This window comes from Nycticebus coucang, chromosome Y (genome assembly GCF_027406575.1).
Source record: "Nycticebus coucang isolate mNycCou1 chromosome Y, mNycCou1.pri, whole genome shotgun sequence".
In the NCBI taxonomy this organism is placed as follows: Eukaryota; Metazoa; Chordata; class Mammalia; order Primates; family Lorisidae; genus Nycticebus; species Nycticebus coucang.
In genome coordinates, this window is record NC_069805.1 from 583,855 (window position 1) to 610,935 (window position 27,081).

General features: G+C 40.5%; 3 protein-coding genes across 14 annotated transcripts in view; 2 read left to right on the forward strand and 1 right to left on the reverse strand.

Annotated features, from left to right (window-relative positions):
* LOC128579203 (eukaryotic translation initiation factor 2 subunit 3-like) overlaps positions 1 to 385 on the forward strand; it is a 37,224-nt gene extending 36,839 nt beyond the window's left edge. For all 9 annotated transcript variants that reach the window (XR_008378070.1, XR_008378072.1, XR_008378073.1 and 6 more), the window contains one exon: positions 16 to 385. Coding sequence is in view for 1 of the 9 variants with exons in the window: in XM_053581421.1 (XP_053437396.1) it covers positions 16 to 128 (113 nt within the window). In the remaining 8 variants the exon portion in view is untranslated. The remainder of the gene's footprint in view (positions 1 to 15) is intronic.
* Positions 1 to 20,829, reverse strand: part of LOC128579199 (probable ubiquitin carboxyl-terminal hydrolase FAF-X) — a 294,928-nt gene extending 274,099 nt beyond the window's left edge. For all 3 annotated transcript variants that reach the window (XM_053581415.1, XM_053581416.1, XM_053581414.1), the window contains exons 1-2: positions 20,702 to 20,829; positions 20,212 to 20,322 (exon numbers count right to left, since the gene is read on the reverse strand). The gene's annotated coding sequence lies outside the window, so the exon portion shown is untranslated. The remainder of the gene's footprint in view (positions 1 to 20,211; positions 20,323 to 20,701) is intronic.
* The window catches only part of LOC128579201 (zinc finger X-chromosomal protein-like), a 65,678-nt gene continuing 59,393 nt past the window's right edge, over positions 20,797 to 27,081 (forward strand). For both annotated transcript variants that reach the window (XM_053581418.1, XM_053581419.1), the window contains exons 1-2: positions 20,797 to 20,935; positions 24,335 to 24,483. The gene's annotated coding sequence lies outside the window, so the exon portion shown is untranslated. The remainder of the gene's footprint in view (positions 20,936 to 24,334; positions 24,484 to 27,081) is intronic.

Below are 27,081 nucleotides of genomic sequence, written 5' to 3' on the forward strand. Positions count from 1 at the left end.
TTCCTTTATCCACAGCTGATACATTTCAAGACCTCCAATGGATACCTGAGATTACAGATAGTACCAAACCCTATATATACTGTTGTCTGTTGGTATTCATGAGAAATTGGTTCCAGGACCTCTGGTAGATACTAAATTCCATGCGTGCTCTGGTTCCTATGTAAAATGGAGTAATATTTGCATATATTTTCCCATATACTTTAAGTCATCTTTAGATGACTATGTTATATAAATAGGAGTTAAACTTTTGTTTTGGAAATAAAAAAATCTATATTTTCAATCAACAGTTGGTTAAGTGATTGATGCAGAACTCCATGGATACTCAGAGTTAAATGTACATTTTTTTCTATACATGTACTTATGATAAAGTTAATTTATAAATTAGGCAGAGTAAGAAATAAATATTATGAAACATCTATAACAATACACAGTAATAAAAGTCACATGACTATTGTGTCTCTGTCTTTGACTTTCTCTTAAAATGTACTGTACCCATCTCTTTTTGGATTGTACATGGTCATGAGTGACTGAAACTAAAAGGGGAAACTTCTGCTAAGGGGAGCACTATTATACACATTTTTAAGTGGAAAACTGTTTAATTTCTCTTAGTTATGTAACTAGAAGAGGAATTTCCTGAGCACATAGCAAGTATGTTTAATAATTTCAAGAACTATCTGACTGTTTTGCAAAGCACCTTACCATTTTACATTCTTGCAAGCTATTTATGAGAATGCTGTTTTCTTTATTTGCTCACCAACACTTATCATTAACTGATTTTTTTATTCTAGCAACCCCAGGGAGTATGGATTGATACCTTATTGTGGTTCTGATTTGTATTTTATTGATAAATGATAATATGCATTTTTAATGTGCTTATTGGCCATTTTATATTTTCTTTGGAAAAAATTTCTATTTATATTGTTTTCCAATTTTTAAATTGTTTAATTTGTCTTATTGGGTTATAAGAGTTCTTTATGGCTGAATGCAATGGCTCATCCCTATAAATCCTAGCACTCTGAGAGGCTGAGATGGATTGATTTCTTGATCTCAGGAGTTGAGGTGGAGACCAGCCTGAGCAAGAGCAGGACACATCTGTACTAAAAAATAGAAAAATTAGTCAGGTATTGAGGCAGGCACCTGTAGTCCTAGCTACTAGGGAGGCTAAGGCAAGATCACTTGTACCCAAGAGTTTGTGGTAGCTGCGAGCTGTGATGCCAGGGAACTCTACCCAGGGTGACAGAGGGAGACTCTATCTCTAAAAAGTTCTTTATGTATACTGTGTGCAGCTCCTTAATCAGATATGTGATTTATAAATGTTTTCTTCCATTCTGGTTAATTTCACTTCTTTTTTTTTTTTTTTTTTTTTTAGCCTAGCTCAAGGCAACCTCTAACTCATGGACTCAAGTAATTCTTAATCTTTAGCCTCTGAGTAGCTGAGACTACAGGCACTCACAATCAATATTTAGCTAGTATTTCTATTTTTGGTAGAGACAGAGTCTCAATCTTGCTCAAGTTTATCTCTAACAGCCTCAACCAATCCTCCTACCTTGGCTCCTAAAGTACTGGCACCTGGCCTAACTTCACTTTCTTGATGTTATCTTTTGAAGTACAAAATTTTCATTTGGATAAAGTCTAATGTACCTACTTTTCTTATTGATTATACTTTTCATACCTAAGAATTTTTTACTAAATATACAGTCATGAATATTTATCCTTTTTTAGTAATTTAAGTTTGAGTTTTACGATGAGGTGGTTGATCCATTTAAGTTTGTTTTTATGGTTAGAATAAGATAAGAGTTTAATTTAATTCTCTTAAATTTGGATATCTAAGTATCCCCACATGATTTGGTGAAACATACTTTCCCCATTGTGTGATCCTGGTATCTTTGTCAAAAATCAGTGACCATAGGGCGGCGCCTGTGGCTCAGTGAGTAGGGTGCTGGCCCCATATGCCAAGGGTGGCGGGTTCAAACCCAGCCCTGGTCAAACTGCAACAACAAAAAAAATAGCCGGGCGTTGCGGTGGGCGCCTGTAGTCCCAGCTGCTTGGGAGGCTGAGGCAAGAGAATCATGTAAGCCCAAGAGTTAGAGGTTGCTGTGAGCTGTGTGACGCCATGGCACTCTACCAAGGGCCATACAGTGAGACTGTCTCTACAAAAAAAAAAAAAAAAAAATCAGTGACCATACATATATCCCTTTATTCCGGTATCTCAATTTTATTCATTTTAAGTAAAATGAAAGGCCATCTATTTAAGCTGCTGTCTTTCCTTGTGATATACTAATTTACCACCTTTTTTTGGGAAAGGTTTAAAATTACGAATATCCTTATACTCTCTGCTTTTTTTTTTTTTTTTTTTTTGCAGTTTTTGGCTGGGACTGGGTTTGAACCTGCCACCTCCAGTATATGGCGCGGTGCCCTACTCACTGAGCCCAGGCACCACCCTTTTTTTTTTTGAGACAGTCTCACTTATGTCACCCTTGGTAGACTGCCATGGCATCACTGCTCACAGCAACCTCAAACTCTTGGGCTTAAGCACTTCTCTGGCCTCAGGCTCCCAAGTAGCTAGGACTACAAGTGCTACCACAATGCCCATCTATTTTTTGTGTCTGTTGCAGTTGTCATTATTGTTTAGCTGGTCCAGGCCGGGTTAAAACCTGCCAGCCTTGGTGCATGTGTCTGGTGCCATAACCACTCCGCCAAGGGCACCAAGCCTTCTTTTTAAAGATCATTTTGTGTTCTTGAAATTTTATAAAAATTCTAGGATATGCTTGTAAAAGGAGCCACAAAATGATTGTTTCATCTGTTAAATCAGTTTGCTGGGTATCATCTCAACAATGTTAAATATTCCGGGCGGCGCCTGTGGCTCAGCGGGTAGGGAGCCGGCCCCACATGCCGAGGGTGGTGGGTTCAAACCCGGCCCCGGCCAAACTGCAACAAAAAAATAGCCGGGCGTTGTGGCGGGCGCCTGTAATCCCAGCTACTTGGGAGGCTGAGGCAAGAGAATCACCTAAGCCTAGGAGTTGGAGGTTGCTGTGAGCTGTGTGACGCCACGGCACTCTACCAAGGGTGATAAAGTGAGACTCTGTCTCTACAAAAAAAAAAAAAAAAAAAATGTTAAATATTCCTATCCTTCAGCCTGGGTATTTTTATTATTTACATTTTTTATTTTTATTTTTTTTGCAGTTTTTGGCCAGGGCTGGGTTTGAACCTGCTACCTCTGCCATATGGGGCTGGCGCCCTACCCTTTTGAGCCACAGGCACCTACATTTTTAATTTTTTTAAAACAATTTTTGTAAACAATGATTTAAAAATTTATTTTTAAATACATTATTTTTGTCTGGGTGAGGTGACTCACACCTGTCATCTTAGCACTTTGAGAGGCTAAGGCAGGTGGATTGCTTGAGCTCAGGAGTTTAAGAGCAGCCTGAGTAAGAGCAGAGACCCCAAGTCTACTAAAAATAGAAAAACTAGCCAGCTACTTGGAAGACTGAGACAGGAGGATCACTCAAGCCCAGGAGTTTGAGTTTGCTGTGAGCTGTGATGCCATGGCACTGCACTCAGGGTGACAGTGAGAGCCACTCTCAAAAAACATAAATAAATAATCAATAAATATTTTTGGTGGATGGTGTAAATGGAATTATTTTCTTAGTTTTATTTTGGAATTGTTATTGATTGTATATGGAAATACAATTGTTTTCCTCTTGGGAGGAAAAATAAAAAAATACAATTAGATTTTTTCCCTAATATTTAATTGAAATAACATTTTCCATCTTAACCATTTTTAAGTGTATGCATTTAAAAGAAATTAACTGAATGACTAGCATTTGCTACTATCTGTGTCCTTAACTGTTTTTCATTTGTTGTTTTTGTTGTTAGTTTTTTTGAGACAAGAGTCTCAGCTGTCACCCTCAGTAGAGTGCAGTAGAGTGTCCTGGTGTCACAACTCACAGCACTGTAAAACTCACGGACTCACCTGATCCTCTATCTCAATATTTTTATTTTTAGTAGAGATGGGGTCTTGCTCTTGCTTAGGTTGGTTTCAAACTTGTAAGCATAAGCAATCCTCTTGCCTTGGCCTCCCATAGGGCTAAGATTAGAGGTGTGAGCTACCATTTCTGTCCCTTACGTCTCTTTTGCCCAAATTTCTTCTAATAAGGATGCCAATAGCCGGGTGTTGTGGCAGGCGCCTGTAGTCACAGCTACTTGGGAGGCTGAGGCAAGAGAATCGCTTAAGCCCAGGAGTTGGAGGTTGCTGTGAGCTGTGTGAGGCCACAGCACTCTACCGAGGGCCAGAAAGTGAGACTCTGTCTCTACAAAAAAAAAAAAAAAAAAAAGGATGCCAGTTCAGTTTGCTTAAGTCAAACCCTAATAGCCTTATTTTAACATAATCACTTTGAAAAGACTTTATTTTTAAATACAGGTTATGCAGGAAGACAAGGCCTGATGGAGAGAAAGAATACTTAAACACCAAGATTATGGAGGAAGGGCTTTGTTTCAGCCCGTGGAGTCAAGGCAGACTACAGTACAAAAATGACCCCATTCCCCAGTTGGGTCTGTCTTTTCCCTTTTATTTCCAGTCAAGGGCTCTTTGTCCATGGGTACCCTTCTCATTGGTCAGTTTGAATCAAGCTAGAGAAAGTGAGCTTGGGCGCTTAAGGAATCACAGGCTTTTACAAAAGGGGAAGGCAAGTGGTAGTTTCTAGGTCCCAGTAAATTAAGTTTCTACAAATTCCTAAGAGCTTAGTCACCACGGGGAGGACCTTGCAGGTGTGTTCTTTGGGCCTCTGTGAGAAGACCTTTGTTCTCTTAGACTTTACTTTTACTGGGTATTCTCTTTCATAGGTACCTTCTAAGGTCCTGAGGATTAGCATGTGAATATATAAATTTGAGGTGATGGACATAATTCAACCCATAACACCTATGTGCAGCCAACTTTTTAATCTGTGGTTGGTTATGTTGGTTGGGTGTTGTGTATGGGTTTTGCTGGGTTTTGTTCACTAGTACTTGGCAAAAGGATGCTTGACCCCAAGAGTTGGAGGTTGCTGTGAGCTAGGACACCAGAGCACTCTACCCAGGGTGACAGCTTGAGACTGTCTCAAAAAAACAATAAAAACAAAAACACCCTCCTCAGTCTTTTGGAAACTAAAACCCTGCATCTCTGCCTGAAGCCAGTAATCCGAGGGGGAGGGAAGTGTCCTTTGTTATTTTTACCACTAGAGAAGCTTTGATCTGGGCAGAAATCACAAGATTGTATTTATCAGAGTTGAGATTAGTCTCAATGAGCAACAATAGTTAAACAGCAGTAGCCTGAAGCTGAAAAACCCACCTTACAGCTCTGTATTTAAGTTTATACTTAGGATGTTGTACTTTTAACACAATAGTTTCTAGCCTCATTTGGTAGCAAATTAATAAACTTCTCTTTGCTTTTCCTCAAACTACTTACCCTCATCCTTTTGATGCAACCTTGAGGACTTGTGCCAGCTCTTCAGCTTAAGTGTCAAAGAGCACATAGTTCATAAAATCCTTTAAATTCACTGAATGATAGCCAGGCATTGTGGCTCACACCATATAATCCCCACACTCTGGGAGGCGAAGGCAGGTGGATTGCCTGAGCTCAGGAATTGGAGACCAGCTTGAGCAAAACTAAGACCTCTTTTCTACTAAATATAGAAAAACTAGCCAGGTGTCTGTAGTCCAGCTATTTGAAAGAGTGAGGCAGGAGAATTGCTTGACCCTAAGAGTTTGAGGTTGCTGTGAGTTAGGCTCAGGCCATGGGACTCTACCCAGGGCATGTAGAGAGACATTTTCATGTCTCCAAGAAATAAAAGAATGAATGAAAGAATAAAGAAAATAAGTAGGGCGGCGCCTGTGGGTCAGTGAGGAGGGCGCCGGCCCCATATGCTGAGGGTGGCGGGTTCAAATCCAACCCCAGCCAAATTGCAACAAAAACATAGCCGGGCGTTGTGGCGGGCGCCTGTAGTCCCAGCTGCTCGGGAGGCTGAGGCAAGAGAATCGCTTAAGCCCAGGAGTTGTAGGTTGCTGTGAGCCGTGTGACGCCACAGCACTCTACCCGAGGACAGTACAGTGAGACTCTGTCTCTACAAAAAAAAAAAAAAGTACACATACAGCTCTGTCCTTTCCCCTTATGTCATTATACCATAGATACATCTTATACGATAAAGGAAAATAAAAGTCTTAGGACCACCCCTTGAACTCCTATACAAAAGGGAAGATGAAGCCTGAAGACAGTAATGTGACACCCCACTCCCAAATGAGCAGATTTTACTAACATTGTGCATCAGCCAGATTGTCACAGAAATGTAAATAAATGTAAATGGCCTCAAATACAAGCAAAGTACTGCTCCCACAAATCATCCATGAAAAATTTCTTTGCTGGCCTTCCATAAGCCAAGACATTCAAATTATGAGTGGTTCAATGGTGTGAAGTTTAGTTCCTAAAATTAAGATCTATTCAATCTCACACCAATAATGTTGATTGCAAGTGCGGCACAAAGACAAGATCAAAAGTGCTTTCCCCAGCCAAAGTCATCTTTCTTAGCTCTCTTCTGGCATTCACTTTATGTTATGTAAAACATAGATTTCTTAGGCCTCATGTTACCATATTTCTCTCCCTTTTTCTTTATACTCTGTTATCTTTAAATATGGATCTACCAAATCTGTCTTTGGAGAGCACAGGCTACAAAAGCTTTTTGTCTTACGCTTTTCCCAGGCAAATCTTCAAACTTGGCTCAATAAATCTCCCCTGATTGAGATCTTAGCTTTGAACGTTTATTTTTGATTGTTAAAATTTTTTACCTTATGCCCTACATTTACAATTGTTGTTTTGTTTATTTCTTAGTAAGAATCAAAAGAATTGTAATTCAATAAGTAATATAATTGGTATGTCTAGTTAACATTTACTAGTTTCTTTCAATGGCCTGCAGTTCCTTGTCAGTGTCCTTTTACTATAGACTGAAGGCCTAATTTGAACATTTCATACAGACAATAGGTTTCCTAGCAATAAGCTTCCTAACTTATTTCTTCAAAAATATCTTCATTTTGGAATGATGGTTGCCAGACATAAAATTCTTATTAAGATTTGGTTTCGGGGTGGCGCCTGTGGCTCAGTCGGTAAGGCACCGGCCCCATATACCGAGGGTGGCGGGTTCAAACCCGGCCCCGGCTGAACTGCAACCAAAAAATAGCTGGGCGTTGTGGTGGGCACCTGTAGTCCCAGCTACTCAGGAGGCTGAGGCAAGAGAATGGCTTAAGCCCAGGAGTTGGAGGTTGCTGTGAGCTGTGTGACGCCACGGCACTCTACCGAGGGCCATAAAGTGAGACTCTGTCTCTACAACAACAACAACAACAAAAGATTTGGTTTCTTTTAACATTTCAGGTATGTCATTCCACTGCCTTTCTACAACAATGTTTCTGAATCAAAAATAGATGTTAATTTGACACTTCTCATACTTCATGGCTTTTTGCTTTCTTTGCCAATTCTGTCATAATATAACTTGTGTGGACGTGTGCTTTTATTAATCATGGTGTTTGCTGCGGTTCTTGTTACATGTACACTACTGGCTTTCATCAATGTTTTGCATTTTTTAGTGAGTATCATAAAATTGGCACTCTTTTCTCTGTCTTCATTTCTTGGACTTCATTGTATATAACTGTGTGTGCTTGTTATGTTTTACCATTTTCTTTCACATTAATTTTTTTCTCTTCCACATGCCTGCTAATTTTTTTCTCTTTCTGGTTAATTTAACATGTATTAAAGTTTTGTACATTTTATCCTCTCTTATGACATAGGCTCTAAAGTCCTTCTTGTATATTTTACTTTTTTCAACTAATATACTTGTTCCTTTTTAAAATACACTGTATTTTTAAAGCAGGTTTAGGTCTACCACTGTCAACATCTTCATCAGAGTGGTACACTTATTTTACCTCATGAACCTACAGTCACATATCATCATCATTGCTCAGAATTTATAGTTTACATTGGGGCTCATTCTTGGTGTTGTATATTCTTCGGGTTGGACAGATATATAATAGTGCCAGTCCATCTGAAATTAAACAGATTAATTTCACTATCCTAAAAATCCTCTCTACTTTGTCTTTATCACTCCACCCCAAGTCCTGGCTATACTGATCCTATTACCGTCTTATTTTTCCTTTTCTGACAGTATTATATAGGAGCATGTAATTGGGAGTTTTTTAGATTGTCCTTTTTTCATTTAGTAAGATGTATTTAAGTTTCTTTCAGGTCTGATCATAGTTTCACAGCTCATTTCTTTTTTTTTTTTTTTTTTGTAGAGACAGAGTCTCACTGTACCGCCCTCGGGTAGAGTGCCGTGGCGTCACACGGCTCACAGCAACCTCTAACTCTTGGGCTTACGCGATTCTCTTGCCTCAGCCTCCCAAGCAGCTGGGACTACAGGCGCCCGCCACAACGCCCGGCTATTTTTTGTTGCAGTTTGGCCGGGGCTGGGTTTGAACGCGCCACCCTCGGCATATGGGGCCGGCGCCCTACTCACTGAGCCACAGGCGCTGCCCCAGCTCATTTCTTTTTAGTGCTCAGTAATATTTCATTGTATGGATGTTCCACAGTATCCATTCACCTACTAAAGGACATCTCAGTTGCTTTCAAGTTTTGGCAGTTATGAATGCCTATATATTAATGGTTAACTCCTACAAATATTCTCATGCAGCTTTTTGTGTTCACATAAGTCTTTAACTTACTGGGTAAATATCCATGAATACTATTGCTGGGTAATATATATATTTAGTGTTACAAGAAACCACGTAATTATCATCCAAATTGATGTTATCATTGTATATTCCCAACATGGATGGATTAGAATTACCATTGCTCCACAGCCAACTAGCATTTGGTATTATCAGTGTTCTAGATTTTGACCATTTTGATTTCACCATTGTAATTTGTCACTTTACTATTTCCCTACTATTATGTTTTATTACATTTGTCAGTTGTATGCCTTCTTTAGTAAAGTGTCTGTCCATTTGTAAAAATCGGATTCTTTTTATAGTTGAGTTTTGGGGATTATTTGTACATTTTGCATAATAGTCATTTATTTGCTATGTTCTTTGCAAATATATATTTTTTATATAAATATTTTTTAGAGACAGAGTCTCACTTTGTCGCCGTCAGTAGAGTATTGTGGCGTCACAGCTCACAGCAACCTCCAGCTCTTAGGCTTAGGCAATTCTCTGCCTCAGCTTCCCGAGTAGCTGGGACTATAGGCGCCCACCACAATGCCTGGCTATTTTTTTGTTGTTGTTGCAGTTTGGCCGGGGCTGGGCTCAAACGGTGTATGGGGCCCGTGTCCCACTCACTGAGCCACAGGTTCCGCCTCTTTGCAAATATTTTTATCCTAATCTTGTCTTATTCTTTTGGTGGTGTCTTTTGAATAGTTCAAGTTTATAATTTTAATGTTGTCCAGCTTATCAATTCTTCCTTCATGTTTTATGCCTTTGGTGTCATGTTCTGCCTACAATCATATCCCTTTTGAAAGCCCATGTAGGAGGATCACTTGAGGTCAGAAGTGAAGAACTGGCCTCATGGATTCTTCATTAAGGAAATTCCTTGCAGGGTGGCGCCTGTGGCTCAGTGAGTAGGGCGCCGGCCCCATATACCGAGGGTGGCAGGTTCAAACCCGGCCCTGGCTGAACTGCAACCAAAAAATAGCTGGGCGTTGTGGCGGGCGCCTGTAGTCCCAGCTACTCGGGAGGCTGAGGCAAGAGAATCGCTTAAGCCCAGGAGTTGGAGGTTGCTGTGAGCTGTGTGATGCCATGGCACTCTACCAAGGGCCATAAAGTGAGACTCTGTCTCTACAAAAAAAAAAAAAGGAAATTCCTTGCTGACTTATCATAAGTAAGGACATACAAATTATAATTTTAGGTTAACAGGCTATGCCTAGCACCTAAAACTAGTCTGCTCCATTCCATACTGATAATGAGGTACAAATTTATCTTTACAGGTAGCAAAACAGAGATAAGACACCACCTACTGAGGATGTCTGCGTAATTGATGCTCTCTTAGATGTCCTTTTCTCCTCTAAAATAATATTGTTTTAGGCTGGGTGCAGTGGCTCACACCTGTAATCCTGGTGAGGCATGTGGATTGCTTGAGCTCAGGAGTTCAAGACCAGCCTGAGCAAGAGTGAGACTCTATCTGTACTAAAAACAGAAATAAACAAACAAACAAAAAACTAGCCCAGTGATGTCTATTAGGTGCCCATAGTCCCAGGTACTTGGGAGGCTGAGGCAAAAGGATTGTTTAAGCCCCAAAGTTTTAGGTCTTGTGAGCTATGATGCCACAATACTCTACCAAGGGCAACACAGTAAGACTGCCTCCAAAAAAAAAAAAAAAAAAACACAACATTCTGGAAAGTTACTGAGAAAAATGAGAGTACTTGATTTTGCCAGCAGTAAGATTTTTTTTTTCCCCACACAGTCTCACTTTGTCACCCCCAGTAGAGTTCTGTAGCATCATGGCTCACAGCAACCTCCAACTCTTGGGCTTAAGCAATTCCCTTGCCTCAGCCTCCCAAGTATCTGGGACTACAGGCGTCTGGCTATTTTTTTGGTTGTAGTTGTCATTGTTTAGCAGGTCTAGGGTGGGTTCGAACCCGCCAGTCCCAGTGTATGTGGCTGGCACCCTAACCACTATATTATAGGCACCGAGCCAGCAAGACTTTTTAAAAATGTATATTTCTTTCCAGCTCACAAATGAACAGAAGATATTTTTTTGACATTTATAATAAAAAGGTATTAGCATTCATAATGTATGAAATTGTTTTATTAATAATAATAGAACTTAAAAAAAAAAAAACATTTTCAGGTATGGCGAAATAATTCCAGCACTCTGGGGGCCACAGTGGATAGATTATTTAAGCTTCAGGAGTTTGAGACTAGCCTGAGCAAGAGGGATAACCTGTCTCTAAAAACAGCCAGGCTTTGTGGCAGGTGAGTGTAGTCCCAGCTACTCAGGAGAGGGAGGCAAAGGATCACATGAGCCCAAGAATTTGAGGTTGCTGTGAGCTGTGACACATGGTACTCGGGGTGACAGAGTGAGTGAGGCTCTGTCTCAAAATAACCAAATAACAATTTGTTCAAAAGAAATTTTATGAAGAGAAAACCTCTATAGCTTTTATGATGTAACATTGAAAAATTAAAAGAACAATGTCATAGCTTGGCACCTGTAGTTCAGTGGCTAGGGCACCAGCCACATACACCAGGTCTGGCAGGTTCAAATCCAGTCTAAGCCTGACAAACACAATGACAACTACAACCAAAGAATAGCCAGCAGGTGCCTATAGGCTTAGCTACTTGGGAAGCTGAGGCAAGAGAATTGCTTATGCCCAAGAGTTTGAGGTTGCTGTGAGCTATGATGCCCCCACGCTCTACTGAGGGTGATAAAGTAAGACTCTGTCTCAATTAAAAAAAAAAAAAAAGAAGAAATAAAAGAAAGAAACTTAGTTTTGCAGGATGCAAGATTATAGGCTGGTCATCATTCTGTTTTTGGAAGGGTGAGGATAGTTCTTCACTCTCCTCTGGCTTATAACATTTCAGTTGAGAAGTCTGCAGTTAGTCTGATTAGTTTTGGTTCACCATAGTGCTCAAAGGAGTGCCTCTTTCATTTTTACTTTGGCCAGCCTAGTGTTTGTGTGTCATGCTGTTTGCCACTATACAATAAATCTCCCAGGAGTCCTATGTGCTTCCTATACCTGGATTTCTAGCAAGACCTAGACATTTTCCCTCAATAATCCCCTCAAATGAATTATATTATCTAACCCTTGTGAATTTTCTTCTTCACCATCAGGGATGTCTATAACTCTTACATCTGACCTCTTTAAATAGTCCCACATTTCTTGTAAGCTTTGTTCATTCCTCTTGTTTCTCTATTATTTCCCTTTGATTGAGTTGTTTAGCACAAAGATATTATCTTCAAGTTTTGACATGCTTTCTTCTGTCTGATTGAGCCTATTATGAAGGCTTTCTCCTATGTTTGTAATTCCTTGTGTGAATTTTTCATTTCTGGATGTTCTGTTTAGTTTTTCAAAAATACTGGATTTCCACTTTCTCTTATAGTTCCATGAACTTACATGCAACCATGTTTGAAATTCTCCATCATTTTAATCTTTTCACTTAGGTTAGTATTCATTGGCAAGGAGTTACTAACATTTTTAGAAGGTGAACTTTCACTTTGATTTTTCATGTTCACTTAATTTTTCCACTTGTTTTTTCTTATCTGGCCTCTCTACTGAGAGCCAAGTGGGTTGTAGATGGGCTCATGGCCCTGTCACTGAGACCCTAAAGATTAGTCCCTGACACAGACAGGTTTTGAGTTGCCTATGGGTTGTTCTAGCAGGTTTAATGAACCTCTCAGGTTATCGGTGGTCTGCTGTCTTTATCTTTTCCTAGCAATGTGTAGTGAATTATGTCATCCCCCAGCTTCCTGTTGGTGTTGGAGAATGGCACTTGAGTGTGTGTGAATCAGTTATACCCTGTTTGACTTAGAAGATATTTTGGTATGCTGTATCTTTTTCTTCCCAGTTATTTTGTGGTATAAGATATTTTAGCTTAGGAATCACCATTTCTGTAAGGAAATTTTGTTACTTTTAATAAAGAATTGTATACAGAATTCCTTTTTCTTTCTTTTTTTTTTTTTTTTGTGGTTTTTGGCCAGGGCTAGGTTTGAACCTGCCACCTCTGGCATATGGGACCGGTGCCCTACTTCTTGAGCCACAGGCACTGCCCTATACAGAATTCGTAGTGTGGGCATCACTGGCACTTTTTACTACTCATGATTTTCATGGACTTCATGTATTGATTTTTATCTCCTTAAGAGGGCAAGTTTATTTGCTGTATCTTGTGATTTTTAATTTATGAACTAGAATACAAAAAGTGCTAATTTTTAAGAATTAAATAATATCTTAAACTAGTAACTCACGCCAGGCGAGGTGGCTCACTCTTATAATCCTAACACTCTGAGAGACCACAGCAGGTGAACTGCTTAACTCAGGAGTTCAAGACCGGCCTGAGCCAGAGCAAGAGTCCATCTCTGAAAATAGCCAGGCATTGTGGCAGGTGCTTGTATTCCCAGCTACTCAGAAGACGATCACTTGAGTCAAAGAGTTTGAGGTTGCCATGAACTATAATGTCATGGCACTTTTTTTTTTTTTGTAGAGACAGAGTCTCACTTTATGGCCTTGGGTTGAGTGCTGTGGCATCAAACAGCTCACAGCAACCTCCAACTCCCAGGCTTAAGTGATTCTCTTGCCTCAGCCTCCTGAGTAGCTGGGACGACAGGTGCCCGCCACAACGCCCAGCTATTTTTTTTTTTTTTTGGTTGCAATTCAGCCGGGGCCGGGTTTGAACCCGCCAACCTCGGTATATGGGGCCGGCGCCTTACCCACTGAGTCACAGGCTCCGCCCATGTCATGGCATTCTAACGAGGGCAACAAAGTGAACCTCTGTCTCAAAAACAAACAACTCATTTAAAAAGTACCTTAAGCTACCAATTGTTGGTCATTATTTTAAATTAATTGTTTTGGGAGGAGATATAAATGGCTAAAATACAGATAAGACATTCTCATTTGGCATTAAATAAACAGAATGTTATATTGCAGCATACAACTTGTTCATAGTTGTATCATAGTGTGTGACAAATGATTTGTTTTTATCAGGCATGTCCTGTGTGATGAGTAATTTTATATATCAACTTGACTAGACCACACTATTCCAAATGTTTTTGTGAAAGTATTTTTGAGATGAGATTAACATTTACATTGGTGGACTCTATGTCCCAATCATATCGATCATTTGAAGGATTTAATAATGTCCTCTGTAATAGACACAACAGCCTGAAAAGAGGTAAAAATGTTTTCTCTTTAAAACCCCCTCACTCTTTTTGAGAACCAAAATCTACATCAGTGCCTTAGTTCAGTAGCCAGTAGTTGTGAAGGGCAGAGCAGTCTTCTTTATTCTTTTATTTTTGTTTGAGATGGTCTTACTCTGCTGCCCAGGCTAGAGTTTTGTGGCATCAGCCTAGCTCACAACAACCTCAAACTCCTGGGTTCAAGTGATCCGATTGCATCGGCCTTTCAAGTAGGTGGACTACAGACACCCCATTATAATGCCCACTAATATTTCCGTTTTAGTAGATGCGGAATTTCACTCTTCTCAGGCTAGTCTTAAACTTCTGAGCTCAAATGATCTTCCCAGAGTGATAAGATCACAGGTGTGACCCACCACATATGGCCTGTATAGGCCTTTACTTTTTATTTGTTTTATTTGTTTACTTATTTTTGAGCCAGAATATTACTCTGTCACCCAGGCTAGAGTGCTATGGCATCATCATAGTTTACAGCAATTTTGGCTAATTTTTGTATATTTAGCAGAGATGGGATCTCACTCGCTCATACTGCTTTCAAACTCTGAGCTCAAGCAATTTGCCTGCCTTGGCCTCCCAGAGTGCTAGGATTAGAGGCCTGAGCTACCACACTTCACCTTGTGCAGGCTTTTTAAAGAGACAGATATGGGGCTGTTGATCTGAACTAGACACATTCAAAATGACTTTGAAAAACTAAGTAGTCTCATGAATTGTTATTAAAGTCTTACAAGTTGTCTATTCTCAATTCTGCCAAACTGTTACAAGCAGAAGAAAAATGAACATTGACAGCATTACTGTTTACAGGTTCTGGATCTGTCAGTCAACAAAGTTACAGTTAGACTGGGTGTAATAGTTCACACCAGTAATCCTAGCACTCTGGGAGGCCAAAGGAGGTGGATTCATAGGTAAGCTCACAGATTCCAGACCAGCCTGAGCAAGAACCAGACCCTGTCTCTAAAAATAACAGGGTGTTGTGGCTGGCACCTGTAGTCCCACTTACTTGGGAGGCTGAGGCAAGAGGATTGCTTGAGCCCACAGAGTTTGAGGTTGCTGTGAGCTGTGATGCCACAGCATTCTTCAGAGGGTAACATAGTAAAACTCTATCTAAAAAGAAAAACAAAGCAAACAAAAGGCAACAGAGTGGAATCTTTCCACCAATGAAGGCTGCTTTTGTATAACCAAAAGCTAGACATGCAATGATCATGGCAGTGGCACTGCTGCTTGGGACTTCAGCCCAGAAAGATGAGGTAATGGCTTGAACCAGGTCTTCAGTTATCCAGAGGGGGAAAAATGGAAATATTAAGAAGAATTCTAAAAATGTTGATAGTGCATGCTCATGGTGCCATTTGGAGCCCTATTGGAATTAGGGCTCCTCCTGACAGCAGAAAAAAGGGTAGTAAGTGTACTAATAGCCCTGATACAGACCATAGCTGAGTCTAAGCATGTGGCCGTCATGAACTTTCTGGTCATCAGAAAGGGAAACACTTATTTTGAAAAAAAAAAAAAAAAATCAGGTCCCTGGCAGAGCTGCTGAGGAGGTTGCTGAAGGTGATCTGTTCCTCAGTACCTTGATACTCAGCTTAGATTTAGAGCCATATAAACTCTTTTAAACTAAAGACTAGGGCTTTGACATTGGGATGACTCAGCTATGTTGAGACAGAATGCTCAGGACTCATTCTCCTACCTGAAGCTTTGATTCAGTCTTTTATGAGGCAGCAGTATGAATGCACACATTATGATTCTGAGGTGTGATGCTTTAATGGATTTGGTGGGACCTCATTTGGGAGGACCTCTTTGCAACTAACTGTTGATGTGCTTCAGATGATTTAAGGATGGGAAACCCAACATGTGTGGTGCTACCCTTTCAATAAGTGGCAATTTCACTCAGATGCCTAGACTTGTATTTTGGGCTGGGTGGAGACTTTTCTGCCTGTACCACAGTGGTTATTGTGTCAGCCACGTATATTAAGGCTGATGGGTTTGAACCCAGCGTGGGCTAGGTAAACAACAATGACAACCGTAACCAAAAATAGCCTGGTATTGTGGGGGTGCCTATAGTTCCAAGTACGTGGAAGGTTGAGGCAAGAGAATCGCTTAAGCCCAAGAGTTTGAGGTTGCTGTTAGCTGTGACACCACAGCACTTTACCGAGGGCAACATGGTAAGACTATCTCAAAAAAAAGAATAAAAATTATAAGTTTAGGCTTTTTTTATTTCCCTTTTGGTAAGTTTTATGTGTGAGAGAGACTTTTTAAATTTAATTTTTAATGAAAATCATAACTGTATATATTTATAGGGTACAACGTAATGATTTGATATGGGATCTTGAATGCTTAAACTTATTAACATATTCATCACCCCACTTATTCTTTGTGGTAAGACATTTAAAATTTACTCCAGGCTCGGTACCTGTGGATCAAGCGGCTATCCACATACACCTGAGCTGGAGGGTTCAAATCCAGCCCTGGCCTGCCAAACAACGACAGCTGCAACCAAAAAATAGCCGGGCATGTGGCAGGCACCTGTAGTCCCAGCTACTTGGGAGCTAGAGGCAGGAGAATCCCTTGAGCCCAGAAATTGGAGGTTGCTGTGAGCTATGATGCCATGGCACTCTACCCAGAGTGACAGCTTGAGGCTGTCTCAAATAATAAAATAAAATAAAATAAAATTTATTCTAATACCCTTGCATTGTGCATATTATGTGAGATTCCCATCAGATCCCCTCCCTCCTTCCACCAATTGTCCTCCCCCTTTCTCTTTTCCCTTTTTCTCCTTTGCCCTCCTCCTTGCTAAACTATATTTGTGTTTCATCATTCTTTTTTTTTTTAATCTTATTTATTTTGGCCGGGGCTGAGTGGTTTCACAATACTATCGAGTACATTGGATACTTTTTTTCCATTCTTGAGATACTTTACTAAGAACAATATGTTCTAATTCCATCTAGGTTAACATAAAAGATGTAAAGTCTCCATCTGTTTTTCTTTTTTGAGACAGAGCCTTAAGCTGTCGGTGTGGGTAGAGTGCAGTGGCATCACAGTTCACAACAACCTCCAACTCCTGGGCTCAAGCGATTCTCCTGCCTTGGCCTCCAAAGTAGCTGGGACCACAGGTGCCTGCCGCAACACCCGGCTATTTTTTGATTGCAGCCAGCATTGTTGCTTGGCAGGCCTGAGTTAGATTCGAACCTGCCAGCTCAGGTATATGGCTGAGCCACAAGTGCCAAGTCTTGAGCCACAAGTGCCAAGCCAAGTCTCCATCTTTTTTATGGTATAAGTATACCAAAATTTGTTAATTCATTCATAGGTTGATGAGCATTTGGGTTGCTTCCATGACTTGGCAATTGTGAATTGGGCTGAAATAAATTTTCTGATGCAGATGTCTTTGTGGTATAATGATTTTTGTTCTTCTGGATAGATACCTAGTAATATGATTGTGGGATCAAATGGAATGTCAACTTTAGTTCTTTCAGGAATATCCATAGTTCCTTCCATAAAAGTTGCATTGGTTTACAATCCCACCAGCAGTGTAGAAGTGTTCCCTTCATTCCACATCCATGCCAGCACCTGCCATTTGGGAACTTTGCAATGTGGGCTAATCTTACTGGAATTAGATGATATCTCAAAGTGGGTTTGATTTCCATTTCTCTAATGATTAAATATTATGAGCATTTTTTTCATGTGTTTCCTTCTTTCTGCACCTGAATCTGCTGCACAGTGTCCTCTGGTCACCTGTGAGCTACTTCAAGTGGACACCCAGGGCTTAGTGAACTGTTTCTTCAAAGAGCTAGGCAGGGGATGCAAAGAGGCCATGAAGATGATCCCTTTCTTGATACACATTAATAGGTGACCCTCCTTTGCCCTGCAGGCAACCCAGCAAGAAAAGCCCTATACAAAATGGTGATATAACCATGACTAAAAAAATAAAGCATTATGTCAAATGAGTGGGTCAGATGCTAATCACTATGCAAAAGTATGTCTCTTTCAGGTTCCTACCCTAGTTGGAAGCAGAGACATGGAAAGGACCCTATGAAAGGTCTAACTCACACCTCATTGAAATGGTCAGGAGTAAAAATTACACGTCTGTTATACGAAAGTAAGGAAACTTTGGAATAACAGTCCATGAATGTTTTGTAAGAGGGACTTTGCCTGACAAATGCATTTAGTGTAAACTGGATCTTTGTACCCTCAATAAATCCCCAACAATAAAAAACAAAACAAAAGTCTATGAATGTTTATGTCATGAATGGATTAACAAACTGAGGTATACATGTATACCAAGGAGTACTATTCAGCTATAAAAAGATGTTGACTTACATCTTTTATGTTAACCTAGATGGAGTTGGAACACACTGTTCTTAGTAAAGTATCTCAAGAATGGAAAAAAAGTATTCAAGGTACTCAATAGTATTATGAAACCAATATATAAACACTGACACACTCATAAGAATGATAAAAGACCAACATATTTAACAAGGGGGAGGAAATAACATCTTGTCCCATGGAAGATGAGCCAAGGCTCAGTGATGCGCCAGCCTTAAGGTGATATAAAGTACCTCTTTAAGGAGAGTAAAAAAAAAGAATTGAAAGAAATATCTTTACAAGCCTTTCTTCTTCTTTACTTGTTCTGCATATAGCATAGGCAAACAATTTCTTTTTTTCGAGACAGTCTTTGTCACCATCAGTAGAGTGATACGGCATCATAGCTCACAGCAACCTTTAACTCTTGGGCTTAACTGATTCTCTTGCCTCTTGAATAGTCACTCCCAGGCTGAAGACTCCATTCTTGACAATACTATAACACTAACCTAAGGTCTTTAGAAAGTACATTAATTATTTTTTAACTAATTTGGAATTCTGTTAATTATATTTGAAATTAAGCTATTTCTTTTTTACTTGAAAAACATATTTCTATGAAATACATTCTATCATGGGGTGATAAACGTTTTTTCTTAATTAATGCAGAATAAAATATTTGATAAAAATCTTAACACCCTGTTAACAACTCTGAATAAAATAGAAATGGAAGGGAACATCCTTAGTATGTTAAAGGGCATCTATAAAAACCTACAGCTAAAAATAATACTTAACAATGAAAGAGTAAATGCTTTCCTTCTAAGACTGGGATCAAAGCAAAAATGTCCACTCTTGATGTTTCTACTTGATACCATATTAGAGATTCTAGGCACTGGGCATTGTGGCGGGTCCCTGTAGTCCCAACGACTCAGGAGGCTGAGGCACTAGAATCTCTTGATCCTAGGACTCTGAAGTTGTGTGAGCAAGGCTGATGCCACGGTACTGTAACCTGCAGAGTCAGCCACTGAGTAAGGGACATAGTGTTCCTGGTGCTCTCTAAGGTTTTCTCTTAAAGCTCTTAAAAGCTTGTGAAATTAGTTTATGTGCAGAGAAAGATTTTTTTTTTTTCACGCAAAGATTAGGATAGAAAGATGTAACAAGTTTATTTACCAGAGAGGGAGAGAGAGAAGGAAAATGGCATGGCAAGAGGGAAGGCGAAAGGTGCCAGCAGATAGAATTTTTTAAATAAAGTCTTGTCAATTATTTTTGGAGCAAAATTTAAACAAAAATCAAAGTAATGCTTTATGTTCTTACTTTTCTAATTATACCTTTGAATTTACTTTTGAGCAGTTCAGGTTTTAAAATGTGAGTTAAGCAGAAAGTGTATTCTAGGAGTTCTAAAGATAGGTGTGATAGAAAATTAAAATACATTGTTTCTACACTTGGAGATTTCACACAGCCATACTATTCTAATCATTATGTTCTTCAATGCTTAAAAAGACTTTATCAGTAAGTAGGTGTGTATTGAAGAAAAGCACAGCATGTCAGTTTCCAGATTAAGATAGAGTAACACCACACAATCTTAACCTTTTACTATTAACTTTCAAACATAACTGGCAATCCAAGTTCAACAGGTAAATCTATACATATTTTATACTAATGAAAATACATGTTTTTGGAGTTGATCAATGCTGTTTGTTTAGAGAAATGTATTTTCTCCTCTCACCAAAGCCTTTTTAAACTTTAAGTGTTTTAGAAATTTCTAAGAAAATAAGTCCACAACCGATTCCGGTACTCCATATTAAAGAATATACAAAATTGTTTTTGAAACAAGTCTTAATATTTCGAGGTCCTGAAACAGCTATACAGAAAGTATCAAGCGTTTAAAATCTTGTTCACGATTGTCTAAAACTCATTTTCAAAACGTTATCCTTTTTGTCACTTTAGTTTGATGCTTAATAAAAAATCAAACTATTTAGTTACTGCTCCAGGATAAACCTTCTTACCTGCACAATTGATTAGTCGGGAAGGTCCTCTTCCATTTTATCTCAAAGCCTTTTTTGTCTTTCGGAGCAAATGGAAGAATGAAGTGTTTGCTGCCAGATCTATCTTCTTCTCTAACAAGGGGGATAAAGAAAACATTTACTGCCCGCAGGCGTCGAAGGGACTGCAAACAACCCAATCTCCAGGTCGGTCCGGAGAAACAGAAGTCTCTGGGGTAGGCCCCGGGGAACCGGGTGTGTGTGGAGTGGTGCTAAGGCCCACCCGAGAACTTGTGAGAACTGCCTGACCCGGTGCAGAGCCTTCCGCCTCTACGCGCCGGACCAAGGCAGCGGTAGCGCCTGAGCAGCGGCGCGAGGGGGCTAGCGCGCGGAGGAGGAAAATAGAACGTTGCGACGGAAACTCAAAAAGCCGGAGACCCAGCCGCAGTGCGGTCATTGGGCTCCGCGGCCGCGGGGCGTGAGCCGCGCCGTTCTGGGGCGCCCAGGGACCTACCCGGCGGAGGAGAGGGTCCCATCTACAATCCCGCATTTTCCCGGATTTCTCTCCCGGGCGGTGACGTGACGTGCTGACGGCGGGCCCGTGCCGGGGAGCTGGGCCGCTTTTTGTCAGCTCGGAGTTCGGCCCCTCCCTCCGCCCGCCCCACCAGACGGAGCCCGGCCCAGTGCTCCAGAGAAAAGGGGGCCTGCAGCACCTGCCACCGTTGCTGACCATCCGCACGCCGGTCCGGTGAGTCCTCTGTGTCGTCGCGGCCGCGGGGCCTAGTGCTTGCGCGGCGGCCTGGTCTTGGCCTAGTTAGCGGCCAGTAAGGCGCCCTCCCGCGCTAGGCCGGGTAGCGTGGCGCGCGGCACCCGGCAGGCCCAGACGAGGCCGCAGTTAGGCCTGCGGTGGAGCCCGGCTGTCTCGAGCGGCGGCGGAGATGCGCTCCGTAAGCGGGCGGGTATTGGGGGAGGACCGGGAGGATCGCCCAGAGGTTCGGGAGGCGGTTGAGGGGCTTCGGTGTGTGCCGTGGCCCACCCGTTTATCGTGCAGGGGGTGAGGCCTAACTAGGAGGCGAAGGCTGCAGGCGTTAGGTGAAGGCCGCAGGCCGGCCAGGCAGATTTTTTTCTATGTAAATATCGGCGGGGAGGGGGAGGGAAAGGGGGACAAGATGGCGACGGCTCGTCCCCTTCTTCAGGGGACGATTTAGGAGATTGCCAGCAGGGGGAGCCGCCATCTTTGGGAGAGCCTAGAGAGAAAATTCCGTTACAGTCGGTAGAGGGGGCGGGAGAAATTGCAGCGGCGCGGACTACAGTTTCCCGAGGCCCGGCGCAGTTGCGTGTGCGCGCGGAGTGCGGTCTTTGGTCTCTGCGGCGGCCGTTACCCTTGTGGTCATGCTAAGCGCTCGCGTTACCCTGTGGTCATGCTACAGCGCTCGGCCACCTTCCTGCCTGGTGGTTAGCATTCCGGTGACTGTTGTTATTACTGCCTGTTAGCAGAGCCGGGGAAGCTAGCTGTCTGTCTGATTCTTTGGTACCCCTATGCCTTTCACTGGCACTTGCAGCTTCCAAGGGCCACGGGTCTTGTTGGATTCCTGGTACTTGGGCTTCCTAAGGCAAAAGAGACGCTGGAAAGTTTTGTATTTGGCTAAGTCATACTGTTGTGGCCGGGCGCGGTGACTAATGCTTGTAATCCTAGTACTCTGGGAGGCCGAGGCGGGCGGAACGTTTGACTTAAAAACCAGTCCCAGCAAGGCTACGACCCCGTCTCTACTAAAAACAGAGTAAATAGCTTGTTGGGCTCCTGTACTCCCAGCTACTCGGGAGGCTGAGGCAGAAGGATCTCTTTAGCTCAAAAGTTTGAGGTTGCTGTGAACTGTGACGTTATGGCACTCTATCCAGGGGGACAAAGAGACACTGTCTCAAAAAAAGAAAAAATAAATAAAAAGAAGAAAAAGTCATTCAGTTAGGTCTTCAGTGCTGGTGTTTATTAGTATCCATTGTCTTTTTGAGTGAAAAGACAATTTCAAAATTAAAAATAGAATTGGATGGAAAAGTTACTGTTCAATAATGAGAACTGTACAAATTATGCAACAGGAAAGCGGAGAAATAAAATTTTGAACGCTCCCTTTCTCACTTATTTGAAAAAATGTAAAAAGCTGCATTTAAATATTAGTGGCCTGTCTTGTTATAAGATTGCTTTTTGTGAGTAACAAAGGGATGGGAAAAGGGACGCAAGGTCTATTAGGGCTCTTTCTTGAATAGTTTTAGGGCACAATTTCATACATGAAAGTACTTTTGTTTATATGTTGTAGGGTGTTGCTGGTGTTTGAGAACTCATTGTTGGTTGGCATTGCACTGTTCTGGATTCTAAAATGTATTTAAAAGATTGTTACATTGCCAGTAGCGGCTGCACGAAATTCACTGCTGGCGTTTTTTAGGAAGGCGAGTATTTTGTATGTAGGCTCAGGAAAGGGTTCCTGAAGCAGATGATAATTTGGTAACATTTGATAAGATTACAAAATGTTGAGCAGTATTTTGTTAGGGAAGATGGAGGAGAGAAAGGTCTTTACAAGGATAAAAAACGTCTTTAGAAAAACAAATAAATTATTTACAGGTTATCTGTTAGGGACGTCCAACTTTCGGCTTTTTTTGCGGTTTGTGGGGCCCCTAACTTGTGGCTTGTCGGGGCCTCATGCTGATTTTGTGAAGGCTCTTTTTGCTTGTCTTTGGTGCTGGATTTTTTACCCCCTCATCACTTTTAGTTGATGTTTGTTTAATGTGTGGCTCGAGACAATTCCTTTTCTTTCTTTCTTTCTTTCTTTCTTTATTTTTTGTAGAGACAGTCTCACTGTACCGCCCTTGGGTAGAGTGCCATGACGTCACACAGCTCACAGCAACCTCTTAACTCTTCGGCTTACGTGATTCTCTTGCCTCAGCCTCCCGAGCAGCTGGGACTACAGGCGCCCGCCACAACGCCCGGCTATTTTTTTTGTTGTTGTTGTAGTTTGGCCGGGGCTGGGTTTAAACCCGCCACCCTTGGCATATGGGGCCGGTGCCCTACTCACTGAGCCACAGGCGCCGCCCTGAGACAATTCCTTTTCTAATACAAGGCAGAGAAAAATAGGGTTAGACCTGGTACCTGTGTGGAGTAGTATGGATAGAGGGGTAGATTGTAAAAGATTGTGAAGTAGTAGGATGGTTGCATATTTCATAATCATTTAGCAGTTCTGGCTTTTCTGAAACTATCACAAAAGTTTCAAAGTTGAGAAATAATGAGAAATAGGAATAAATTAATGAGTATTTTCTTTTTGAGACAGTCTCACTTTGTTAACCCCAATAGAATGCTGTGGCGTCACAGCTCTCAGCAACCTCAAACTCTGCAGTCAAGCGCAGACTTCTAAATAGCTGGGACTAGAGCCGCCTGCCACAATGCTTGGCTATTTTTAGAGACAGGATCTCAGTTTTGCTGGGGCTTGTCTCAAACTGGTGAGCTCTGCCAATCCAATCACCTCAGCCTCCTGGAGTGTTAGGATTTATAGGCTGAGCCACCTTGCCCTGCCTGAGTATTCTCACTACTAGAAAGTCTGTGAAGAATATTGCTACTTCTTCAATGATGGTCTCTTCGTTTTTCTGTCTGAAAGTCCCATACCAAATAACCTTTTGGTTATAAATATTATACCTAAAATAGTAAGCATAAATTTTTAAACGTTGAAAATCACAGGAATAACAGTCATTTTGAAAAATGGATTGAGAAAATCAATATCCCAAACTGCAGTTGCCTTCAAAAAGTATTCTAAGCTTATCCTCTCATGGTCATAGTAATTCACTGATGAAAATAAGTTTTTATTATGCTTAACTAGTCAACCTTTAACCTCGTATTTTGACTTACACGCAAGTGTCCTAGATGCAGAAGTTCAGAAGATATGTGGAGAACTTGTTTTCTAGAATTTTGTAATATAAAAGACAAGTTTTCCATTTTCCTGCATTCCAGCTACTGAAAGCAGTCATGCACCATGAAAAGACTGAAAGGAACTGGAGGTTTTTTGTTTATCATTCAGGGTCATGGTTTAGAAAAGTTTGAGAAAGTGCATTGGGGAGGCAGATCAGAAGCAACTTGTTAATTTGGTCTGTTTGTTGACTTGTTTAGGGTAAACAAACTAGTAGTTGCTTTGTCTTGACAACTGAAGAGTTGTAAAGAAGATAGAATTGTATTGCAGTTCCAACAGCAGCAGAAGTTTGAGTACAGCAACAATGGATGTGGGAGATTAAGATTAAATTAGACTCCAGTGTAGAAAGGTAAGTGTATGGTTTTAAAGGATTTCTAACAGAAATGTTTAAATGTAAAATATTTATCTGAGAGGGTAGACCACTGTCATGGATAAATGAGATGTTTGTTTTTAATTTATGTGTATTTTTCAAATAGATTATCTTTTTCCTTGTTAAAGTTGAATGACTTTTGTATCTATTTTACTCTGACCCTGTTTCAATTTGGATTTTCACTTATCAGTGTTCTATGTATTCTTTGTATTCTTTGCATTTGTGCATATTGGCAATCATAAACCTCCTTTTTATGGTTCTTAAACTCTTCAACTCTTTCCTTGCCCTTTTATTTAACTGAGAAAGAGATGGCGATGGCATACTAATATTTTGATCTTTTCCACTTCATGTTTTTCGTTTACTTTTTCCTAGATTTTTCAGTTTTTTTGTGTGTATATGTGGACAAAAGACTTGCCCTCCTTCCAAGCCTATTTACTCTGCCTGTGCTCTTCTTTTCTTTCTGCTTATTTCTTTCCTTTTCTATAAATATTCCTGGGTATGCTCATCTTACAAAAGCTCCATCTTCTCTTTAGTTTTACCAGAACTTTCCTTTTCATCACATTTACCATCTGATTTATCATCTAAATCCAGTATTTCCCAAATTGCAAAATGGTTCAGTAGCATCAAATTGGTGTGTTTTGGGCTGGGCTTAGTGGCTCATGCCTGTAATCCTTTTTTGGGAGGCCAAGGTGGATGGATTGCCTGAGCTCATGGTTTTAAGACCAGCCTGAACCAGAGAGACACTCTGTCTCTAAAAATAGCTGGGCATTATGGCCGATGTCTGTAGTCCCAACTACTCAGGAGACTAGGGCAAGAGGATCACTTGAAGAGTTTGAGGTTGCTGTTGAGTGATGACCATCATGGCACTCTACTGAGGGTAATAAAGTGAAACTATCTCAAAAAAAAAAAAAAAAGAGAAAAGAAATTGGTGTGCTTGTGAAAGTGTCGTGCTTTTCACCAACACTTTTCTTTGTTCCAGCAGTTCTTTTCTGGAATTACCCTTGAGATCAGTTTTCTATCTTTTCTCCAGTCTTCTTACCTGGCCTCACTTATTAGTCTCACCATCTAATCTACTTTCATATTTAGCCTTTTTAGTTACCTCCTGTATATTTTCACATTGATCTTCCCATGTCCACTCCTTTTCATTATGGCTGAAACCAAGTTTACCAGGCACAGAGTAAAATAAAAGCCCAGTATTTATTAAAAATCTGCTTTAATAAAATAAATAAAATCTTTCTCTGTTCTAGACAGCCAGTATTTTATGGTACTTATTCTTTATTGTCTGTCATTTTAGAGCATTGTAGGCATCTTTATTTAGTATTTAACCTATTCTAGCTGTAGATTGACATTTTATCTTTATACCTAAAGTTTGAAGGTTAATTATGGAGGCAGGTTCTTTTCCTGGAAGAATGATCTGGCACATGAACATATTACCAAAAAATATTTGAATAATGGAAGGCAGAAGTTTGTATAGCTATTCAATAGTTCTCCAATTGAATTTAAGTAGCTAAACATTATTCTTGGAAAGAGAATTATAAGGCATTCAGAATCTATTTTATGAGTTTACCAGATCAAAACAGGGAACTCTTTTCTACAACATACCTCAGCTGACAGAAATGTGGCAGCAGTCCATCTTATTATTTTTTAACATATTATCAAATGTACCTCTTTTGATTATATAATGTAAAGAAAAGTTACTAGACAATAACCAAATTCTACATCATTGAAAGAAAACTTAATTAAGGAGAGTTATGAAGGAAATCTGTGTTAAAGTGGAGAAATCTGTATTGAAGGGTTCAGCAAACATTAAGTTCTGGGTGCAGTGGTCTGCTGTAATTCCAGCACGTTGGGAGGTATGGGCAGATGCCTGGAGTGAGGCCCTGTCTTATAAGAAATTTTTGTATTTAATATAATAAACATGTAAACTTAGAAGTTTCAGAGTTATTGAAAGCAGTTACTGATCTCCCTGTAAAAAATTGGCTGCATTTTTTTCATGTTTGCTTTGTATATATATATTTTTTGTAAGTAGAAAAAGGCTTGCAGATGTAGGTAACAGGTTGTCCTCACTACCTAGCAACATCTCTTCTTCCCAGCTGATAATCCTGTATGTACTTAAAATGATAGGCATTTTAATTTCACACAGAAATATCATGTCTCTCATCATACATATATGTATGTATGTATATATGTTTTTTTAATATATTAAATACATATATATGGTTTTTTTGTTTTTGTTTTTTTGAGACAGTCTCAAGCTGTTGCCCTGGGTAGAGTGCTGTGGTGTCACAGCCCACAGCAACCTCCAACTCTTGGGCTTAAGCTATTATCCTGCCTCAGCCTTCCAACTCCCTGGGACTATAGGCATCTGCCATAGCACCTGCTTATTTTTTGGTTGTAGTTGTCATTGTTGTTTGGCAGACCCGGGCTAGATGTGAACTCACCAGCTTGAGGGTACATGGCAGGCACCAAGCCAAAATCTTTTTTATTTATTTATTTTTATTTGAGACAGAGTCTCACTATGTCGACCTTGATAGAGGGCCGTTGTGTCTCAGCTCACAGCAGCCTCAAATTCTTGGG